Source organism: Monodon monoceros, unplaced genomic scaffold (assembly GCF_005190385.1).
Source record: "Monodon monoceros isolate NGI ecotype Baffin Bay Population unplaced genomic scaffold, NGI_Narwhal_1 Super_Scaffold_1, whole genome shotgun sequence".
Taxonomy (NCBI): Eukaryota; Metazoa; Chordata; class Mammalia; order Artiodactyla; family Monodontidae; genus Monodon; species Monodon monoceros.
In genome coordinates this window covers 41481470-41503715 of record NW_021703765.1, presented here as the reverse complement: position 1 = coordinate 41503715, position 22246 = coordinate 41481470, and the positions used below count along the sequence as shown (strand labels likewise).

General features: G+C 44.5%; 1 protein-coding gene across 3 annotated transcripts in view; it reads right to left on the bottom strand.

Annotated features, from left to right (window-relative positions):
* The window catches only part of B4GALT6 (beta-1,4-galactosyltransferase 6), a 65638-nt gene that overhangs the window by 10628 nt on the left and 32764 nt on the right, over positions 1 to 22246 (bottom strand). For all 3 annotated transcript variants that reach the window (XM_029234059.1, XM_029234076.1, XM_029234065.1), the window contains 2 exons: positions 11411 to 11535; positions 4259 to 4375 (listed from right to left, as the gene is read on the bottom strand). In XM_029234059.1, the coding sequence (XP_029089892.1) occupies positions 4259 to 4375; positions 11411 to 11535 (242 nt within the window). The remainder of the gene's footprint in view (positions 1 to 4258; positions 4376 to 11410; positions 11536 to 22246) is intronic.

The following is a 22246-nucleotide window of genomic DNA, read 5'->3' as shown; positions in this document are numbered from 1 at the left end:
ATATATATATATATATATATATATATATATATATATTTTAGCCAATGAATGACTGAAAATGCCATCAATCTACCCTCACACTTGATTGATATTCCGACTGGGTAAAAAATTCTACGTAAGAATTACTTTCCCCGGGGCTTCCCTGATGGCGCAGTGGTTGGGAGTCCACCTGCCAATGCGGGTTTGTGCCCCAGTCCGGGAGGATCCCACATGCCGCAGAGCGTCTGGGCCCGTGAGCCATGGCCACTGGGCCTGCGCGTCTGGAGCCTGTGCTCCGCGGCGGGAGAGGCCACAACAGTGAAAGGCCCGCGTACCGGGAAAAAAAAAAAAAGAATTACTTTCCCCTAGAATTTTAACGGCATGTGGCTCCACAATCTTCTAGGTATCAGCACTGCTGAGAAGGTTCATATGATTCTGATACATAATCACTGGTAATTTTTCCTACAGAACCTTTTTGATACCTTCCCTTTTTAATTTGCATTCTAAAGTTTCAAAATAATATGCTTTAAAGCTCTATATTTTATTCATGTGTACATGTGGACCCCTTTAATCTGAAGACTCATGTCTTTGCTTCTGGAAAATATTCTTATATTATTTCTTTGGTCATTTTACTCCACCCCAACCCCGTTTTTTTCCTGCTATATTTTTTCAGAACTCTGATTAGCAAGTGTATTTGTTATCTACTGATGTGTAACAAATCACAGCAAAACTAGTGGCTAATAAAACCACAGTCATTTATTATGCTCAAAGCACCTGTGATAGGAAATTCTGACAGCACAGCAAAGATCCCTGATCACTGCTCCATGATGTCTGGGCGTCAGCTGGCAGATCCACTTCCAAGAGGACTCAGTCACACAGCCAGCAAGATGACGCTGGCAAGTCAGTTCTTCTCCACAGGGTTGCTTGAGTGTCCTCATGACATGGCAGCTGGCTTCCCCAAGAGCAAGTGATCCAACAGACCAAAGCAGAAGCGGCAATGTCTTTTATGACCTACCTTCAAAAATCACACACTGTCACTCTGCAGTGTGGTTGTCCACACAAGTCAGCCCTTATTCGTTGTGGCAGGAGACCATACAAAGAGGCAAGGATCCTTGGGGACCACCTTGGAGGTGGTTAGCCCTGTGAGGCATTGATACTTCTTAATTTCTCCTGCTTTGGTTCTAGTTTAAGAGTTATCTTCTGAAGTTTATCTTCCAGCCATTCTATTGAAAGTTTTGTTTTACTTATCACATTTTCTTTTATGATAACTTTCTTATTCTGATTGTTCTTTATGGTGTTTTCATTTCACAGATGCATTATCTTTCCTTCACTCTCTGTGGACAGTGATTATGAGTTTTTATTACTGTTCATTTCATTTTTTAAAAAAATGTTCTCTGTTCCCTCCACTGTCTATATTTTCTATAATCCCTTTTGTTGGATTGGTTTTGTCTCCTTTTGTGGGAACCCTTCGCCACCCATTCACAGTTGAGAGCAAGGCACTAAAAAGCTGAGGGGAACCTCCACATACGTATGTGAGGTTGTGGCACAGCACTCTTGGCTGCACACACACCACACACGCACACGCATGTGCACGAGCAAATCCCTAAGCCAAACTGAAACAGAAACAGAAGCCCCAACCCTCCTCGCCAGCGCTCTGTGTGCCATAGCTCAGAAAACGGCGACACCCTCCTTCAAGACAAAAACCCTGCATCCTGGTTGACCATTCTCCGTTGCTCACAACGTACGTCCACTTCAACAGCAAATAATCTGACTTCTAAACCCAATGTAGCCCAAACCCAGCCACTGCTCACCTCCCTCCAACACCACCGCAGCCCGAGTCAGCGGCAGAAGCTCCCGCTCAGTCTACTCTCCGCACCGTCATCTTCTCCAAAGACCGTTAGATCACGCCATTCCTCTACTCAGAAGCCTCCAGCACCTTCTCACCTTCCGCGGGACAACCCAAGTCCTCCCCCAGGTTCTTTTTTTTTTTTTTTTTTTTTTTGCGGTACGCGGGCCTCTCACTGTTGTGGCGGAGCACAGGGTCCAGACGCGCAGGCTCAGCGGCCATGGCTCACGGGCCCAGCCGCTCCGCGGCACGTGGGACCTTCCCGGACCGGGACACGAGCCCGTGTCCCCTGCATCGGCAGGCGGGACTCTCAACCACTGTGCCACCAGGGAAGCCCCTCCCCCAGGTTCTTCATTACCTGCGTCTATCCCGCCTATGATTTCCTGCCTCACGTCTTTCTTCACTTGTCGCTCCAGCAACACTGACCACTTTGCACAAACACACCATGCGCTCTCCTGCCCTGCCTGGAACACACATCCCCGAACGTCAGCATGGGCTGCTCCTTTGTTCAGGGCCGCTCCCGCCTCACCTCCTCCAAGAGCCTTCCGTAAAGACTCTGAAGGAAAGAGCACACCTCCCTGCCCCTACCGCTCTCTCTGCCCCGACTCTTAGCTCCGGGCACCACCTGACATACCACATGATTATTTACTGCCCTCCTTCCCTCACAAGAACAAGAGGCCTCACCTGGCTTGTCCCCTGCTGTCTCCCCTTTGTTGAATGAATGAAAGCGGGCTTCATGGAGGTGATAAAGTGAGGAACTGGCCTCTTCCTCTGGACACTTCCCAACATTAGACCAGGCATCGTCTCCCTGCGGCTAAGCTACTTCTCTAGTGAAGAGGCCACTCACGCCCTGCCTCAGTTGAAGGGGTTGGGGGGATTCACACCGAACGACTGGCTTCAAACAGTCAGACAAGGAGAAGGACAGAGGGCGCTTGGGGTCCGCAGGCAACCCGACTCAAGGCCTCTGCTCTGAGGTGCCAGAGTTCGGCCGCATCAGCACCGGCAGGACCCGCGCTGGTTTCTCCACGGAGAAACTTTTCATTTTCTACAAGATACAACAGAGTAATCACCTGGCAGCACAAGCCAACTTAAGAAACTAGGGATCTGACTGTTCTGCAATCAAACTTTTAAACAATCCCTTAGTTTAGCCCAGTGCTTCAGTTCGTCTTTCAAGGGCTGAGATGTGCAGGGGGGCTTTGTCCAGCAGACTAACTCAATTCTTGTCACCATCCCCCTTGACAGCACGTGGGTCTGAGCCCCCTGTGCTGGGCTAAGGGAGGGCGTGTCCATGCTCCACCTGCCTCTTGACTCCCAGAAGTGGGCTGAAATCGCTCAACTACTTCCATCTCTTTGTCTTTATAGTTTAATAACTCATTAAAAGTTTTTTTCTTTCATTCATTTTAGGAGTCTGGAAAGGAAAAGAGGGAAATATGTTGTACCCCCTTCTATATTTAACTGGGAGTTCTGAGCTGCTCGTCAAAGGCTTAGCCCTTCTGGCACCAGTTCAGCAGGAAAATGACTCTTCTATTTCATATGTGGTAAAGATGTTACTAGCTCAAAACCACAACACACTATCAAACATACAGGCCTGAATTAATATTGATCAAGGCTAAGATTCAGACTTAAGACGTTTATAAAATATGGACCTTAGCTGCTCTGCAGACTTCTTCATCACATACACAAAATAATTCAATGGTGTGGACTCACAGGAGAAAATGCCTTTAAAAACAGAGGCAGGGCTTCCCTGGTGGCGGAGTGGATGAGAGTCCGCCTGCCGATGCAGGGGACACAGGTTCATGCCCCGGTCCGGGAAGATCCCACATGCCGCGGAGCGGCTGGGCCCGTGAGCCATGGCCGCTGGGCCTGCGCGCCTGGAGCCTGTGCTCCGCAACGGGAGAGGCCATAGCAGTGAGAGGCCCACGTACCGCCAAAAAAAGAAATACTATATAGCCATCAGTGACAAAATTCAGCAAGGACCCTAGTGTTTGGGAAGTGGGGTTGGGGACAGACCAAGGAAGAAATCCATGATGACACCTTAAGTACAAAAGCAGGTGATGACAGAAGTAGAAAAACACAGAAGTACAGAAAATATCTCCAAAGGGTTTAAATAAGTCTGAAAGAAACTGTACATACGGAATACTGATATTAAAGTATTTACAGAGAAAAAAAATAGCTGATAATATGAATAATTATATATATATATTTCAGTTTAATAGGTAAGACATTAGATGATTTAAAATGATAGGAACACATCAACTGATAAAAGGATTAACAAAATGTGGTATACACAATTAACAGGCTCAATCCAAAATGGAATTTTACCCAAATATAAAACCAAGGATTAACCTTAAACTACACACTTTTAATCACACAGTATCTAAGAGTTTACTACGTTCTAGTATACCTAGTTACCATTTTGAAAAATATTCTCACCTGTTCAATGACATAAAAGGCAAATTCCAGCCGCTGTTTTTGAAGCATTGGAATCAGATGCAAGAAAAAAATTGGAAGATGTTCATGGCGATTACGGAAAGGAATGAGAACTGCCACCTTTAAAACAAAAGAGTCACATATGTAAATAAATACAGCAGCAAGCCCTAGAGGTAAAAGATAAAAACTGACCCTTGAGATTCTCTTACTCATGAGTTTTCTCACCAGAGATCCAACAATGGGCAAAAACAGACAAGGTCCTTGCCTTTGTGCCATTTAAGCTCTTGTGAACCTGGAGAGGTATAAATGGGCTCTGAAGGCCGTTCTAGGGACTGTGGTCCTTATCCTATGGAAACCATGAAAGTCGTGGAAAGATTTTAAAAGTGATAAAATCACCTTTGGTGATGGCAAACACTACTATGAAGAGCAGTGTAAAGCAGATTGGAGAAAACCAAAAGTGGGCTCAGGGAGCTGGTTAGAGATTAATGCAAAGTCAAGACAAGAGGTAATGGTAGCCTGAACAGAGGCCGGGTAGAGGACAAGAAGAGAAGTGCATGAATTTTTGAAACATTGAAGAGGTAAATGAACAGGATTTGTTCCTGGAATGGATATAAGGAGTGAGGGAGAGGGATGTGTCCAGACTGATTTCTAGGTTTTAAAGTAGATCATAAATAATAAGTTTGTGGGTTTTAAATTGAATTTAAAAGAGATTCCACCTGAATATCTAGTATCGAACATGGCTCACCTGGTCTAGAGATATTTTTGAAAAATATAACAGATATATCATGGAATATAAATGAAGTTTGATAATTATATTAATATAATATTTTTCATCTAATCAAAATGCACAATTAAATTTTTGATACACTGCATGTTTATTTCAGTGGTAGGGTAATACTCAGTTTAAAAATGATAATAAAATTATGTTAAAATGTTAAGCTCAACAAAAAAGATAAGGTAAACAAGCACGAGCATCAGAGAAATTCATCCCTTAAATAAACCAAAGAAATGTGTATCTTATGTAATCAAAAAAAAAAAACACGTTTACGGGAATTAAAATGGTTTCTCAGTAGACCAATCCTTCTTCTAATAAGAAAAAAAATGATCAAGACTCTCAAAATCAAGACTAAAAATCACTGTTTACAAAGTGTGCTACTATAATATGGGAATAAATGAAAAATGATCAATCATCACTTACTCAAGTCCTCTTTCCTGGATCCAAACTTCATCATACAAGTCAAGTGACCCTACAGTTCAGATTTTGCCCTTGAAAAAGCTAAAATGTTTTCTAACCATTGCTTTTCTTAGCAATTTCTGAGCTTAGCTAGCCTTATTATAATTGTGAATTTTCTAAAAACTGAAATTAAAACAAATAAGTTTTCTACAGATTATAAATTCTAAAATCAGAAGACCTAAATAGGCATTTCTCTAAAGAAGACATACAGATGGCCAACAGGCACATAAAAAGATGCTCAACATCACTAATTATTAGAGAAATGCAAATCAAAACTACAGTGAGGTATCACCTCACACCAGTCAGAAGAGCCATGATCAAAAAGTTTACAAATAACAAATGCTTGAGAGGGTGTGGAGAAAAGGGACCCCTCCTACACTGTTGGTGGGAATGGAAATTGGTGCAGCCACTATGGAAAACAGTATGGAGGTTCCTTAAAACACTAAAAATGAGCTACCACACGATCCTGCAATCCCATTCCTGGGTATATATCTGGAAAAGATGAAAACTCTAATTCAAAAAGATACGTGCACCCCAATGTTCATAGCAGCACTATTTACAATAACCAAGACATGGAAGCAACCTAAGTGTCTGTCAACAGATGAATGGATAAAGAAGATGTGGCATATATACACAATTGAATATTAGCCATAGAAAAGAATGAAATATTTGCCATTTGCAGCAACATGGATGGACCTAGAGATTATCATACTAAGTGAAGTAAATCATACAGACAAAAACAGATATTATATGATATTACTTATATGTGGAATCTAAAAAATGATATAAATGAATCTATATACAAAATAGAAACAGGCTCACAGATGTAGAAAAGAAACTTATGGTTACCAAAGGGGAAAGGGGAGTAGAGGGATAAATTAGGAGTATGGGATTAACAGATTCACACTACTATATATAAAATAGACAAGAAACAAGGATTTACTGTATAGCGCAGGGCACTATATTCAGTATCTTTTAATAACCTATAATGGAAAAGAATCTGAAAAGGAATATATATATATATTCACTTTGCTGTACATCTGAATGAATCACTTTGCTATATACCTGAAACTAACATAATGCTGTAAATCAACTATAGTCCAATTAAAAAAATGCCAAAAAAATTATAAATTCCAAAATCATTAGATTTTCAAAGAACATAAGAATCAAAATATGTCTAATAACAATGTCTATGTGTCATTCTATATTTTGGATTTTTAAATACAGCCTAATAAACTGGTTAAACAGAAAATTACGTAACAACATTAAACATGGGACTTATTAAAATTTCAACTATACCAAATAAATTTTACTGATGAATGAATAAATGTAAATAATTGACAATGCATAGCTTTAGGATCTGATCCTACTTGTAAAATCAGGACATGACATTAGATGTAGTCAACAGAAAATAGTAACATTTACCTGTGTATTTTACATTACCAGGATCATACATGAGAGAAATTTTTAAATTATTAAAATAGTTTTATTTTAAAAGAGAACAATACATAGTTTCATAAAATTGAAGACATCTAAACTAAAAACTCCACCACTAATTTTCCCTTAATGATGATGAGATAGTGGAAAAGAGAAAGAGACAATGGCTGTTCTGAGGCTGATATTTTCATGTCTACATTGATTCACATTTGGTAAGTGGTAGGAACCAAAGGGGCTCTGGTGCCTCTGCCAGCCCCACGCTGGGTCCCATTCTTCTTTGGTTTGCTCCATAAGGTGGCTCTTGGCTTATGAGCCTGAGGACCACGAGGCTACAGAACAATACGGAACCCACATCTAAGAGTCCCTCCTGGGCTTCCCTGGTGGCGCGGTGGTTGGGGGTCCGCCTGCCAATGCAGGGGACACGGGTTCGTGCCCCGGTCCGGGAAGATCCCACATGCCGCGGAGCGGCTGGGCCCGTGAGCCATGGCCGCTGAGCCTGCGCGTCCGGAGCCTGTGCTCCGCAATGGGAGAGGCCACAACAGTGACAGGCCCACGTACTGCAAAAAAAAAAAAAAAAAAAGAGTCCCTCCTGTACCCCACACAATGGCCACGGTTGGTGCTGAGCACTCCCTTATGACTGAGGAGGAGACTTGCTGACAGACCTCAGTATCCATTGTTGGCATCTCCACAGAATTCCCAAATCTATACAACTCCCAAAGCAGTTCCGGAACTCTTAGGATAGGAAACTGCTATGAAAGTGAAAGGAGAAAAAGGAGTTAGATGGCAAGTACAAATCCCTACCACTGACCTTATCTGAAATATATCAGTGTGATAACTTCTAGCAAAATTAGGGTCGAGCTTGCTCTTCTTGGTTTTGAATTTGGCCACAAGTTGGCTGCCTATGATGTAAATGGGCTATAAAAGCAGTTAAGACGCATTATAGATATTTAAGGAAAGACGCTATTAAAAAGCTGCAGAGTCCATATTAAAGACAGCCCATATTAAATACAATGAGGCTGAGTAATCAGTTGAACATCTAAGGATAAACAAAGGTTGTCATGGCCCCTAATACAGTAATTTCTTCAATAAAACATTTAAAATATTGAGCTGATTTTTCCTTAATATTATATGGAAACTGAGAGTATTATAAGAGAAAGAAAATGACCAGTGTCACGGCAAGTTCAAAGAAGCTAAACTGCCGTTTTTACAGCAAATGCATGTCCACATATTAATGAGACAGTTATCAAAGGTTTTGAATATGCCTAAAGTTTTTATTAAAACAAAGCTAAATAGCATCTAAAAATTCATTTGGCACGTCCCTTCCTTTAGCTGTGGAATGTCACTGTCAACAGTTTACAATTTATTGTCTAGGAAGAGAAGATCTCGGTAATCTGTGGTAATTTATCTCAAGGTTTAATAGCCTTTGTTTCAGGACATTCTTTCTTACAGGTGTCCTAATCTGCTGTTGGAGCCACTCTCCTGTTGAAGCATCTCCACTGGAGATAGAACTAAACATCTGGTCATTACCTTCGGAAAAACAAGAGTCATCTTCATGAATCTCTCCTCACCACCTCTTGTTCAAGCAGAATTATCCACACGCACTTTGCTCCCACTTTAAAACCACTAATCTTACTGAATTTATGCAACTATTTTTCATCCTTGCTCATTTTCTCCTACACTCACCACAAAGCGATTAGCAAGAAAAATGTTGACTACATAAATTTTCCCCACCAAGATTTTGTCCTAGTTTCAAACTTCAAGCACACTACCGCTACGATGTCCCTAAATGACATGGCTTCTGACTTGCCTACCTTTCAGGGTGCACTAGCTGTCTGCCACTGACTAAGACAGAACAGAGTAGAAGCTGCCAAGCCTTCATTCTCCTGCAGTGTTTCAGGTCCCTCCTCCCCTCCCCCTCACTTCCAGTGCCTACAGGAGCTTCTTAAACAGGAGGCACGCGATAAAAATTGCAGGTTCGCGTCCCTTTCCACCAACAGAATCAGAATGTCTGAGTTCAAGAATCTTCTTTTTTACCAAACACCCCAGGTAGCTCTGAAACATGTGGCTAAGGCCCATCTTTGAGGAGCCTTGGACGAGAAACACAACTCCAGGCCTCCGAGCAGATAACCCCATCAAGCAGTTGCCTGATTCTTTAAAGCCTTAGGTTTTAGACCAAAGTGGTTCAGGCCTCCACCTGAACCCTGAATGGAACACGGGCAACATCACAGGTAAACACTTCACTTTAATGACCTGATAAGCATCACCTTGCTCCTCTGCCAACCTCCCTTTTAGAAATAATCTTGCCTCTACAAGGCACCCGACCTGTGCTTAATCTTCCACTGAGACCTGCGATGTTCAAAATACCTAGGAATTGGTGAAATCACTAATTTTAGAAGATTAATTCCACTTAATTGGTCTTTGATGAACTTAGTTGGTATTTCTTTTAAAAGAAAAAGATCCTCAAATGTAAGAATCAAGTTGATAGCAGAAGTTTCACATAAATCTAGTTACTTCTTGTTTCCTTCTCTCTCAACTCAGTTCCAAGATTAGAATGGAGCATTATTAGAATGTAAACAGGTAGCAGGGGTGAGGTGGGGGGGGAAATTATTTGATTAATTTAGATAGGTCACCTCTGAACGATCTCCAAATTCCCTCTCATACCTTGAGCTGTGCAGCTGTGTAGCTCAGAACTAGAGACTATATTCTGAGAAGGGTTTGTGCATAACTGAAATAAGAGCAACAGTACCATATAGTTCCTAAATAAAATAAGCCAATTTTTAGATCCTGAATTAGCTGGCTCCTGAAACTTCACTTTCAATACTGTTACCTACTGATTCTCTGGAGTTTACAGTCTACTAGAATCTGTAAGTAGAAACTACTTATGTGTGACATACCTCTCCTCTAGAAAATGAGACGAAAACAAACGCTAAAATTTAAAATCCAACATCTGATGTAGACCACTGAAGAAAGGACAAGAAGACTTAATTTTCCTGATCCCAACTTATCCTACTGCTATACCACACAGTGCACACGTGAGAGGTATACATCACGTGTATTAATATACATCTGAGAACCAACCTCCATTCTACCCCACAGCCTTTGTGATTGAGTATGCTTTTTCTTCTGTTAGCGTTCAACGTACATACTCATCATCCAAGTAAGAAAAAGAATTTATTTTGCCCAGGACATTTTTTAAAGTAACATTATGTAAATTGGGCCATATTTTATATACAAATGTGAGGAAACTCAATCATGAAATAGGAAAAAATTCATTTATTATCCGAATGTGATCTGGGAAATAGTATAAAACAACTGTAATATAGAATGTGTTGCCAAAACCTGTACTGGAATCCATTTCAGCAGCTTTACAACTTGTTTGAGGGAAAAACCCCCAAACATTTAGTTAATAATTTGTAACAAGACATGTATCTGTCTCATAAACTCAACTCAACGAAACTGGGTTTAGCACTTCCCCTTTATACAAGAGAGGGTAAGCTCTACGTTAGGGATGCAGACGTAAATAATACACATCCCCAACATCCCCAAACACAAAGAGTTCAAGGGCATTTAAGTCAGAGGGCTTTTATCATAAGCTTAACAGCATACAATTCTCCTTCCCAGGAGTGACTTTTTTTGGTACCAAAAGACAAAACATTTTAGCAAAATACTGATATTTAAAAGAGGAACTGAAAATTGTTTCCAGATTCAAGCTACAGCACAATCCATCAGGGTGTAATATCTGATTTAATCATATGTAGTTTTCACTTGAATTACATAAATGCTGTTTCCTATTCAAACATAACATTACATGAACATGCGCTTATTAACCAATCTCACAGTACTGAGAACAACTCTAATTTAAACCATGGTTTTCAATTTTTTTTAAGCAGCAGGGGCAGGCCCACTTCCTTATAGTTTTTCAAACAAAACATTAAAAGTAGGATTCTGATATATCAAAAAGATTAAAAGCCTGTCTGAAACAGAGGCAAAGAAGAGCCCAAAGTTCTTCTTTTTGTGCCCTGCAGTGACCGCTGAGCAGCGTCTTTAGAATGCTGGGACTCAGGAACCCCAATGCTGGGCCCAACTGGAAACCACTGTTTCCAGGCCTTGGTGGGGCTATGCCTGTAGGTGTCAGTAACCACTAGGGACAGCAGCGGGAAGCAAAGAAATCACAGCCTCTCTTCCAAACAGAACAGGAAAAATCATCTGTTTTCCAAGCCAATCTCAAGCAAGGTACTTATCACCAGGATCTCCAAGAGACTGAACACAGGAGCATGTATCTGTATACGCACAGGTGCCATTCAGCTTCACAGGTAACACGATTAACTCACATTTGGACTGTGAATACTTACACATTAAACACAAACATTTTGATGTCTTAAATTTATCAAGACAAAGGGATTTGACTGTATATTCTGAATCAAACACACTTTTCCTCAAATGCATAGTAACAGTCACACTACTTATGAAAAAATGGACCTCACCTTCCACCTGGGTTTACAGTCTTTAGGCCTCCAGTGACCTCCTGGCTCAATATCTAAATCCTTGGAGAAGAGGTGATGAATTTCATCAAAACTGACTTCACTTACATTGACATTGAGGAATCCCCCTAAAAGGTCAAAAATGTGAAGAATTGTTTTAATACGAAGTCAGACAAACAACAATCAGTAGGGTGATGGCATAATGCAGTTGCTGGGACGGTACCACTTATTCCTGTTATCACCATATAATTGTTAATATCACCTTTCAGTTTTAGTCTGGATGATAAATTATATGGTCATCCTACTATCTTTGGTAAATCAGCCAAAGAAAATCAGAGCACTTAAACTTTTTGCTTTTGAGTAATATGGTGAATATTATAATATTCTTTGGGAAATGTTTGCATGTCATTACAATGTAGCTTATCATTCCAACTTATTCAAGTATTTAAAAACTAGTTTTTAATTTCAACATAATCAACACAGGAGACAATGAACACACAGTACGTAAGAGTTAATTAAGCAGTTAAGTTTGACGGGGAGCTCAATCTTAGCTTCTATGTACTGGGGAAATTATCTAACTTCTCTGTGCCTCAGTTTCCTTATCTGTAAAAAGAGATGGTAATACCTGCCTCCCGCTGTGGTTGTATCCATTAGATGAAACAATGCCGGGCACAAAGGTACACATTCAGTAAATTTAGCTACTATTACTGTCATCTACTTTACTGACATTTCTTCAGAGAGAGAATTCACAAACACAGTTCAACAAATTTATTTTGAGCACCTACCATGCATCCCCTTGACATGCAAAACTGAAAAACTATAAACTTCTAAGATGCTCCTGGTCTACTAAGCACTCACTCTCCAAATTAACAAATATATGATATTCCTAGAAATGTTTTTACTAACAGTTTTTCTAACATATACCATGGAAACAGGAATGACTCTTGGATGGAAAACCACTTCCATTACCTCAATCAAAACCAACTAAGGGGGCTTCCCTGGTGGCACAGTGGTTGAGAGTCCGCCTGCCAATGCAGGGGACACGGGTTCGTGCCCCGGTCCGGGAAGATCCCACATGCCGCAGAGCAGCTGGGTCCGTGAGCCATGGCCGCTGAGCCTGCGCGTCCGGAGCCTGTGCTCCGCAACGGGAGAGGCCACAACAGTGAGAGGCCCGCATACCGCAAAAACAAAAACAAACAAACAAAAAAACCAACTAAGAATTAAGAGAACTAAGGACTAACAAAACTAAGTTCTTTCACCTCCTTGTCTCATGAAATACAAACCAACAACTATTGAGGTTTCCCATTTCAAGTCTTCTGAGCTCAGTGGCCATGATTCCACACATACAGTCAGCCCTCCATATCCACAAGGTTGGTTGAAATCTGTGGACGCAGAGCCCACACATGGAGGGCTGACTGAAAGGGATTTGAGCATCCTCAGATTTTGGTACTCTGGGGGTCCTTGAACCAATCCCCCTTGGATACTGAGGGATGACCGTAAAGCACTCATTTCCTCTTCGAGGGAGCCTCTTTCCTTTCCTCTCCTCCTGCTATTCTATATTCTATAAGGTTTCACAGCCACTCGTCTTCCCATCCCCGCTCTTCATCCTAAGTAGGAAGGAACATCCGTCAGTGGCTCCCACTAAGCACTTGGGCATACTAGAGAGAAGTATTTCAAAACGTAAATGCCTAAGTTCCACAGAGTAAGTGAGGAAAAAATCTGCGATCTGCTAATGTCTGCCTGTTCTCCTGACAATGTTTGCTGTCTTTTATAACGAAATACCCATCCTTTAGTGTGACAAGATATGCAAAGTAGCTAATCTTAGAAAGGTCAGATTTACCTAAAGAGTAACCTAGGAACTTACACAGAAAGGATAGATCAAATGTAAGATCCATCGGTCAATGTGAGTACAGACTACCATGACTCAGCTGACAAAACAGACTCTAGCACTGTAATAAGACAAAATTCACACAAAGAAATCTGAAGCATTTAATGGTATGCATAATTCCTAAAATGATAGTAATTAGGCTAAATAATAAGCCGTTCATATAAGGAACTGAAGTTGGTATTCCTTATGCACTTTTAAACCAATTTTTTTGCCTTTTTCCAGCTTTATAGCTTCGACAGCTGTAACCAACATTATTGTCAGCAGTTTTCTCCAGTATCATTTGCAGTTTAATTTTCATCTTGAACACACATGTGCCAGCAAATTAAGAGGCAGGCCTTATATCTTTCTCCTCAGTAGACAGGGCCTCTGGTGTCCATCACTTACAATCCCTGATGCCCAAGGCACCCAAAGTTCACCTCCCTCTCCATCGGCCCCCCCCATTCACAGTCCTCAGAGACCCTTAGCAGCTTTTCTATGTGCTTTATTGCTCTTTGATCTGAAATCTTAATATCTTACTGGCTGAAGGCCAAAGATGACCCAGTGGCATGAGGCTGTCATGCCAGGAGTAATAGCAACATCACTATTGGGGGTGGGTATGAAGGGATGGGGGACAGGCTCCAGGACAGCCAGTGCCACCGCTGGAAACAGCAAGTGTGTGATCAGAAAGAGAGAGAAAGAAAAATAAACACGAATTAGTGGAGGTGGGGTGGGGGGGCAGCAGGGTGTGATGAGAAAAACAACTTTTGTTTCTCTGAAAAAACAACCACTTATTTCTGAGTTGTTGCCTGTGCGTTTCACAGTGTGATACCCCTGCTCACACCCAGGGTCTGGATATTTAGATAAGAACTTGAGTTTAGGGACTTCCCTGGTGGCACAGTGGTTGGGAGTCTGCCTGCCAATGCAGGCGACGCAGGTTCGAGCCCTGGTCTGGGAAGATCCCACATGCTGCGGAGCAACTAAGCCTGTGCGCCACAAGTACTGAGCCTGCGCTCTAGAGCCTGTGAGCCGTAACTACTGAGCCTGCGCTCTAGAGCCCGCAAGCCACAGCTACTGAAGCCTGCGCACCTAGAGCCTGTGCTCCGCAGCAGGAGAGGCTGCCGCAGTGAGAAGCTCAGGCACCTCAGTGAGGAGCAGCCCCTGCTCACCACAACTAGAGAAAGCCCGCGCACAGCAAACAAAGGCCCAACGCAGCCAAAAATAAATAAATAAATAAATTTATTTATTAAAAAAGAAAGAACTTGAGTTTAGGATTCCCACCATTTAAGTGCCTGCTCTGCTTCTCCCAGGGAACCTTTTAAAATAAACACTCAGAGTTAAGCCCGCAAAAAGTTAGTGACCTCTACCCCGGCCACCTTGTAAGTCCTAGGTGCTTGCTGTCCTGCTCTCCATCTCCTGCTGGCTGGTGACCTGGGATGGAGGACGGCACTCCCCCGCCTCACTGTGCCCTGGCCCCCTCTGGGATCCGTGAGTAAATCCTGAGACTCTACTTCCTTTGTGTGGGTGTACTGAACCTGCACCTTGCATCAGAATGACCCCCTGGGCTCCACTTCCCCAAAGTGGGAGCTCGGACGCCCAGGGAGCTACCTGTCAACCAGTAAGGGCGGCTGGTGCCCCCTCACATGGCAGGTCATAATCCGCATGCTCTTAATTCAGTACAGCAGCTCCAGCTGCTGAACACAGCTGAAGAGGAGGACGGGGTCGTGGGCGCAGTCTGTACGCCCAGCCGGTGCCTTGGAGCTGTGGGTGGCTCTCTTCCCCCTCCAGACCGCTCAGTCTCCCTGGGAGGATCCACTGCTGGCCGGCAGTCGGTGCCGCTGCGCTGCACTGTTGTGTGTTGTGCCACCAGGCTCTGCTGAGAATCCCCACCCTAAACTGTCGGTGCTGTAAAAGGTCAGACTCCGCTGCAGAGATGAGCCAGCAGGCCCCAGTCTGAAGCAGCTCTGTCTCCCATTATCCTCCAAAGGAGACCCCACTCGGGGTCAGGCGTGGAGGTGACTGGCGACCATCACATATGCAAGTCTGGGCACTGGGCCAAGGCGAGCTCACCTGGACGGTCAGGCTCTGCCTCTTTCCCCCACGCAGGGACAGGGCTGGGGGACAGGCTATGATGTACTGGGAGCCAAGGAGAGCTCCCCAGGGCCCTGGAGCCGGAGGGGCAGGCCGGCTGCTGGGCCCACTGTGTCGTGTCAGGACCGGGTGCTGAGCCTGGGGAGCCGGCCTAACCCCTGAGGAGAGAGCGCTATCAGGGCCATCGTGGCACCCGGGAGGCAAAACGCTGCAAGGGAAGCGCATCACATGCTGCTAAAAGTGGGGCCCCAAGCGCTTGGTACCGGCTCCTCCCACGTCCCCAGAGGATGTTAAAAAACTACTAGAAGCCTGTGAGACCCCCATGGCTTGGGCGTTATGGAGCACAGTGGCATATCTACATGCCAAGTCGTGAAGGCTACTACGTTCTCGGGGCCTGGAGCTTGCCCTAATACATCTGCTAATGTTGCACAGGTGGAGGTGGAGGTGGACCCTGACCCTCAGCAGTTGACTGAGACCCCCTAGAATGGGAGGTGGCAGCAAACGAGTTAGGGAATAGGCGACCTCTGTCCCAGGCACTCCCTGTTACAATCCATCATACCAAAACATCCAACGATGGCCAGTGTGAATGAGGAACAGAGACACCTAACCATACCATGACAGAAATGCAAGACTTTTTAGAAAAATTCGTTCAAAAGAAGAGGGAGAAGGGCACTGATTGGCTCTTAGGGGTCTTTGGAGCTGGTTCCGAGCTTTGTTTACAGAGAAAGAGACCCCTCCAAGCCTCCGAGCCCACAGAGACAGAAGGAAGAAGCTCGGCCTCCCTCACAAGATGAGCAACAAGCTCTCCATACTGGCAGCTGCAGAGATCAGGGTCCCTGATGACTTAATCTCGGGACAGCTGAACGCAAATTAGAAGCCTTTGTTCAGGTGCTGCCGGCTCTTCAGGAGACTGTGGTCCCATCCCAAAGGATGATGCTGTCACCTCTCAGAGTGTTCCCGCCCCAGCAGCAGAACCCAGGATCCCACACCCTGATCTGTGAGAGTGACAGCCACCAAGGCCCCTGTCCTAGGGACCCTGCAGTTCCCCGAGCTTGTCCCTCCTCTTGGGGACAATCACCTGTTCACTTCTCTAATTATCCACTGGGATGCTCTCATTGACACTGAAGCCCAAATTACGTTGCTTCCCCGAACCCCTCCAAACATAAATGAAGGGCACCCTGTAAATTACAAGGCACAGCAAGTAGGATAGAAGAAGTCACTACTGGAACAACCTTTCTTAAAAATCTTTTAGTGGTGGCCCCTTAACCCTACCTTTTCCTGACATGGGTATGGATGCCCTGACCACATACATGGAGGAACAGGACCCACACCTGGTCCCAAGGAGTATAATCCCCACCATCTTGGGCCTTGCAGCTCTGCCACCCGGGGGGGAACACTGACTCCTCTGGCTTCCCTGATCCCGCAGCCTGTGCCCACTGTGGGTCCCAGGCCCCGGTGTCGTCACACACGTGGTTCTCCACGCGTTTCTCCTTCCCTCCACCTCCCCGCACCCCGGAGTCCTGTCTGCTCACTCCAGGGCACTTCAGTCTCTCTGAGAACTCTCACATCACTGAACAGACACCCCCAATTCAGCTCTCTGCCCCCTCATGTCAAAGCCTGCCACATTCACCCTCATTACACTGGGAGTAGGTCTGCTACTACCCTCAACAGGACTGAGGCGCCTCAAGGTGACCCTGCACTGAGCATAAAACAACACGTCATTACAGCAAACCCCAACCTGGGAGCCAAGCCGGCCGAGCACTCTGGGCTGTTAGACCAAAGGCCAGCCTTAGCGCAGCAGCAGCAGTGTGATTCTTTAGCACAGACAGCTTGGGTAACCGTTTAGCTCTAGATTACTCACTGGCCCAGGAAGGAGGTGTATGTACTGTAAGGGGCACCACCTGCTGTGTGTATAGTAATAATTCTGGACAAACTCAGACAAATTTACAAAAGATGGCCCGAGATGTGGTACTAGTATTCCACAATCTCACCTAAGTTTTAAATCAAATACCTATCTTAACCTTATCCAAGGGCTTTGATTTATCTTCTTGGCTAGACCCCAACTAATGGGGGAAGAGTGGTTACAGACAGGATTTCAAATTGTCATTTGTCTAGTGATATTGCTGATGGCATTTTTGCTTTGCTCAAATGTTTCATGTGCTGAGAGATCAAAACCCTGCCAGGGGCTTTTACTATCTCCACCGTCCAGAGAGTGCCTATGATCTTCCCTAGAGGTTAATGGTGAGGCATCACGGGATCAATTGTGATGAGAAAAACAAGTTTTGTTTTTCTGAGTTGCTGCCTAGGCATTTCACAGTGCGATAACCCTGCTCACATCCAGTGTCTGGACATTTAGATAAGGGCTTGAGTTTAGGATTCCCGCCGTAAGTTCCCACTTTGCTTTTCCAGAGGCACCTTTTAAAACAACCACTTAGGGGCTTCCCTGGTGGCGCAGTGGTTGAGAGTCCGCCTGCCGATGCGGAGGGCGCAGGTTCGTGCCCCGATCCGGGAGGATCCCACGTGCCGCGGAGCGGCTGGGCCCATGGGCCATGGCTGTTGAGCCTGTGCGTCCGGAGCCTGTGCTCCGCAGCGGGAGGGGCTGCGGCAGTGAGGGGCCCCGCGTACCACAAAAAAACAAACAAACAAACAAAAAACAACCACTTAGAATTAAGGCCAAGAGAACTTTGTGACCTCTGCCCCAACCACCTTATAAGAAACAGGTGCTTGGTACCCTGCTCTCATCTCCTGGGACGGAAGACTGTCCTTCCCACCAGCTCTTTGCACCCTCCTCCGCAGCTCCCAGGATCCTTAAGTAAGAAAGCTTATGACTCTACTTCCTTGGTGTGGGTGTATTGAAACTGCACTTTCCATCAAAACAACCCTGTGGGTTCCACTTCCCCAAAGCGGGAGCTCAGATGCTGAGGGAGCTACCTGCCAACCACGTGTGGCGGGCTCATGCCCCTTTATTCAAACAGGGCATAATCTGCAAATTCTTAATTTAATATACCAGCTCCAGCTAGTCAACACATGGTATTAGAATACTTACTTCCTGTGCATAGAAAGTGAAGGGAAAGGGGCATATTATAGAGAGTGGCCAGGAAGAGGCACGGAGAAGATGAGCTAGTGGTGACACGGTTTCCAAACTACCCTCAGTGGAAAGAACCTCTCGAGGTGAGCCTGTGGTCAGGACCTCAAGTCCTTCCTCCCTACTGCACCCACTAAGGCTACTCTCATCTCCTTTACCTACCAGGTGTCCCCTCCAGGTTTCACTCAAGAAAGTGTTTCACCTTCCCACACTGTTGGTGGGAATGTAAACAACCATTATGGAGGACAGCATGGAGGTTCCTTAAAAAACTAAACATAGAGCTATCATATGATCCAGCAATCCCACTCCTGGGCATGTATCCAGAGAAAAGATACTTATGCACCCCAATGTTTATTGCAGTACTATTTACAACAGCCAAGACATGGAAACAATCTTATTGCCCATTGATAGAGGAATAGATAAAGAAGATGTGGTATTTATATACAATGGAATACTACTCAGCCATAAAAAAGAATGAAATAATGCCATTTGCAGCAACATGGATGGACCTAGAGATTATCATACTAAGTGAAATAAGTCAGACAGAGAAAGGCAAATATCATATGATATCACTTATATGTGGAATCTAAACAAAAAAAGAAAAAGATACAAATGAACTTATTTACAAAACAGAAACAGATACACAGTCTTAGAAAACAAACTTATGGTTACCAAAGGGGAAAGGTGGGGGAAAGGATAAATGAGAAGTTTGGGATTAACATTTACACACTACTATATATAAAATAGAAAATCAACAAGGACCCACTGTACAGCACAGAGAACTCTGCTCAATATTCTATAATAACATACATGGGAAAAGAATCTGAAAAATAATGGATATATGTATATTTATAACTGAATCACTTTGCTGTACACCTGAAACTAACACAACATTGTAAATCAACTATACTCCAATATAAAATAAAAATTTAAAAAAGAAAAAAAAAAAAAAAAAAAAGGAAGCATTCCAGTGCTCTAAAGCCAGGAGAGAAGGCATCCTGCTTTCAAAGAAGTAAGCAATCAGCCAGACCCGCCCCCTTTACTTCACCTGCTGAGATTTCAAGGGCAACTGAAGAGGAAGGACCCAGTGAGCTCCAGGGACAGATCCCCACCTCCACTCTGTGCTGCACCTGAGGTTTTCCAGGGGGGACACACGCTCTCTCTCCCCAGTTAGAAATTAAAAGGTCGAAAAACGTATCTATTGGCTGAAATCTATTTACCCAGCAGTGCAATCATTCAGCACACAAATATAAACAATGTAAATAGTGATTTTCACCCTTTGGAAGGTGGGACCAGGGTTAGAAAGGCAAGAGCAGGAAAACTGGACGCCTAAGAGACGAGAGGCTGCCACTTACCGAGAAGGAAAGTGGAAGAAGACAGTCAGTGGTGAGCTGCCTCTCGGGCTGCGCAACAAAGCATAGATGCCAACCTCTTCTGTGTTGTGTGGGAGGGAATAACTTGGTTGTACCACTGGTTACACGGCACATTCATTCTAATGCCAATTCAGCATGAATTGGCAAGACGTGCAATGATGCCTCCTGCTTTGGGAAGTGGGACCTGAGTGGCCTGGGATCCGTCTGGAACAGCACAGGCCCCAATCAAAAGTTTATGGTTGTGTAGATTACAACATATCACATGACATGGTTTAGGATATTAGTTTTTCTATTAAAGTATAATTCTTAAAATAGCAAATATTCAATACATATGAATTACCTGCATTTAAATTTTACTTGAAATGTAAGAAAAAAATGTAAGGCATATCATCTCTAGCCAAAGAGCTGTTTTCTCCATAAATCAACAGGTTTCAGTGACTACTTCACTCAGTTTGGGGCCTACCTGTATTTTTTGGTATCTAAATTCTGGATACTCTGGCTCTTGTCAGTATTTTACCCTCAGGGTTCCCAGTGTGCACTGCCCAAAGACCTGATGACGTTGTCAGAGAAACCCCTGAATTTCCTCTAGAAATATCCCTTCAGGTGAATTCTTTTCCGAAGTCAGAAAACGATTTTTACGATAAGGTGGCACATCCCTTCCCCCACCCTCTGGGCGGCTGACCAAGGGCAGCTCAGAGGCTGAAAGGTTCCATGAGTCATCTTGCCCCCAGTCACACACAGCCGCCTTTGAAGCCACCACTAGAAACTGCCCACGTCCAATGCTTTCCTTTGGCTTCTCAACTTCTGCAACTGTATAACGTCTACCTACACAAACAACTTCTTACTCAATTATTCTTGAAGTGACCAAATCCTAGTATTCTAAACAGAGTGGTTTTTTAGTCACACATTTCCAATATCAAGGGCAATGCCTGGACACAGGATGGGTGAATGAATAAATGGATGGATGGATGAACGAATGGGTGCATGAACAGATGACTAGGAATGACAGAGCTGGCCATGTCGAATCCCGTCTCACCTCCCTCTGCTTCCTTCCTCCCTGCATTTCCAAACCTTGGCTCCATCAGGTGCTAAAATATGCCTTTAAGACATTCGTACAAAAGATGTCCCACAGGGGCTTCCCTGGTGGCGCAGTGGTTGAGAGTCCGTCCACCTGCCGATGCAGGGGACACGGGTTCGTGCCCCAGTCCGGGAGGATCCCACATGCCGCGGAGCGGCTGGGCCCGTGAGCCATGGCCGCTGAGCCTGCGTGTCCGGAGCCTGTGCTCCGCAACGGGAGAGGCCACAACAGTGAGAGCCCCGCGTACCGCAAAAAAAAAAAAAAAAAAAAATTAATGATGCGGTTTGTCAAGAAAATATGGTATATCACACACCGCTCTGGCCTTTTCCAATGTGTTTTCTCGAACCATTCAGTTGCCAAGAAGCTTCCATACACTGCATCTCAATGTCTTTTCTAGAATAGCACCTCCACTCCTCATCTTAAGTGAAACACTGTTCTTCCTTTCAAACTGTGCTCAGTGCTTACTTCCTGAGGTCCACAATCTTGGGGGTGAGGCATATATGAAGGTACTCTGCAGATTATACCTACACCTCACAAAAATTAATTACTTCCTTCTTTCATAAATTTACCTCCTTTGAAGTTTACGACTTTCAGCCGAACCACCTTCCAATATGCAGCCACATTCACCGAGAGGTGCCCTCCTCTCCCTGGACATCCTGCATGTAACACCCAGCTCCACATTCACACCCTGAGCACCACTGTCACCTAGAATGACTGGCAGTGTCAGAGTTGAGAGCCAGTCAGTTCTGGCTTCAGCTTCTCTCTGCTGTCTCCACACTTTTCCTGTCTCTATGGTCTAATAAAGCAGCCGATTAATTTTGGTGGAGTGGCTAAGAATCACCGGGCCTGCCTGTTGAGAATCGAAGTCCCGGGCCCATTCTCAAAGCCCCTGTGTCGGTAGACATGCGTGGGTCATGTTTGTGGACACCCAGCTTTACCTGAACACATTTCAGGGGCCTGAACTGCCCGCCACTGAGTCCTGCCTCCCAGAGGAAGAAGCTACCTCTCCACTCTCCCAACCTCTCCAGCAAAGAGAAGCAGTCAAGTGACAAGATGCACCCAAAGGTGACTCTGAAACAGAAGTGAACATGAGGACGTGGGCACTCTGCAAAACTGTCTTTCAGTAAAAGTGCTGGCAGAAGCTTCTGGCATTAAGGACCCCAGGAGTGGCACCTCTGGGCACGTCTGATCGGAGCTGTGATCTCTGCCAAGTGGCAACAGGAGATGCTGCCCAGAGTGGTCTGGGCCTTGCTCTGGTGGCTCAGCCTCTGAACCGACCTCTGTGGCCACCCAGGTTTCTTTTAACCAGCATCCCCGTGGCTTCTGGTGTAGATCATCTCTGGATCAC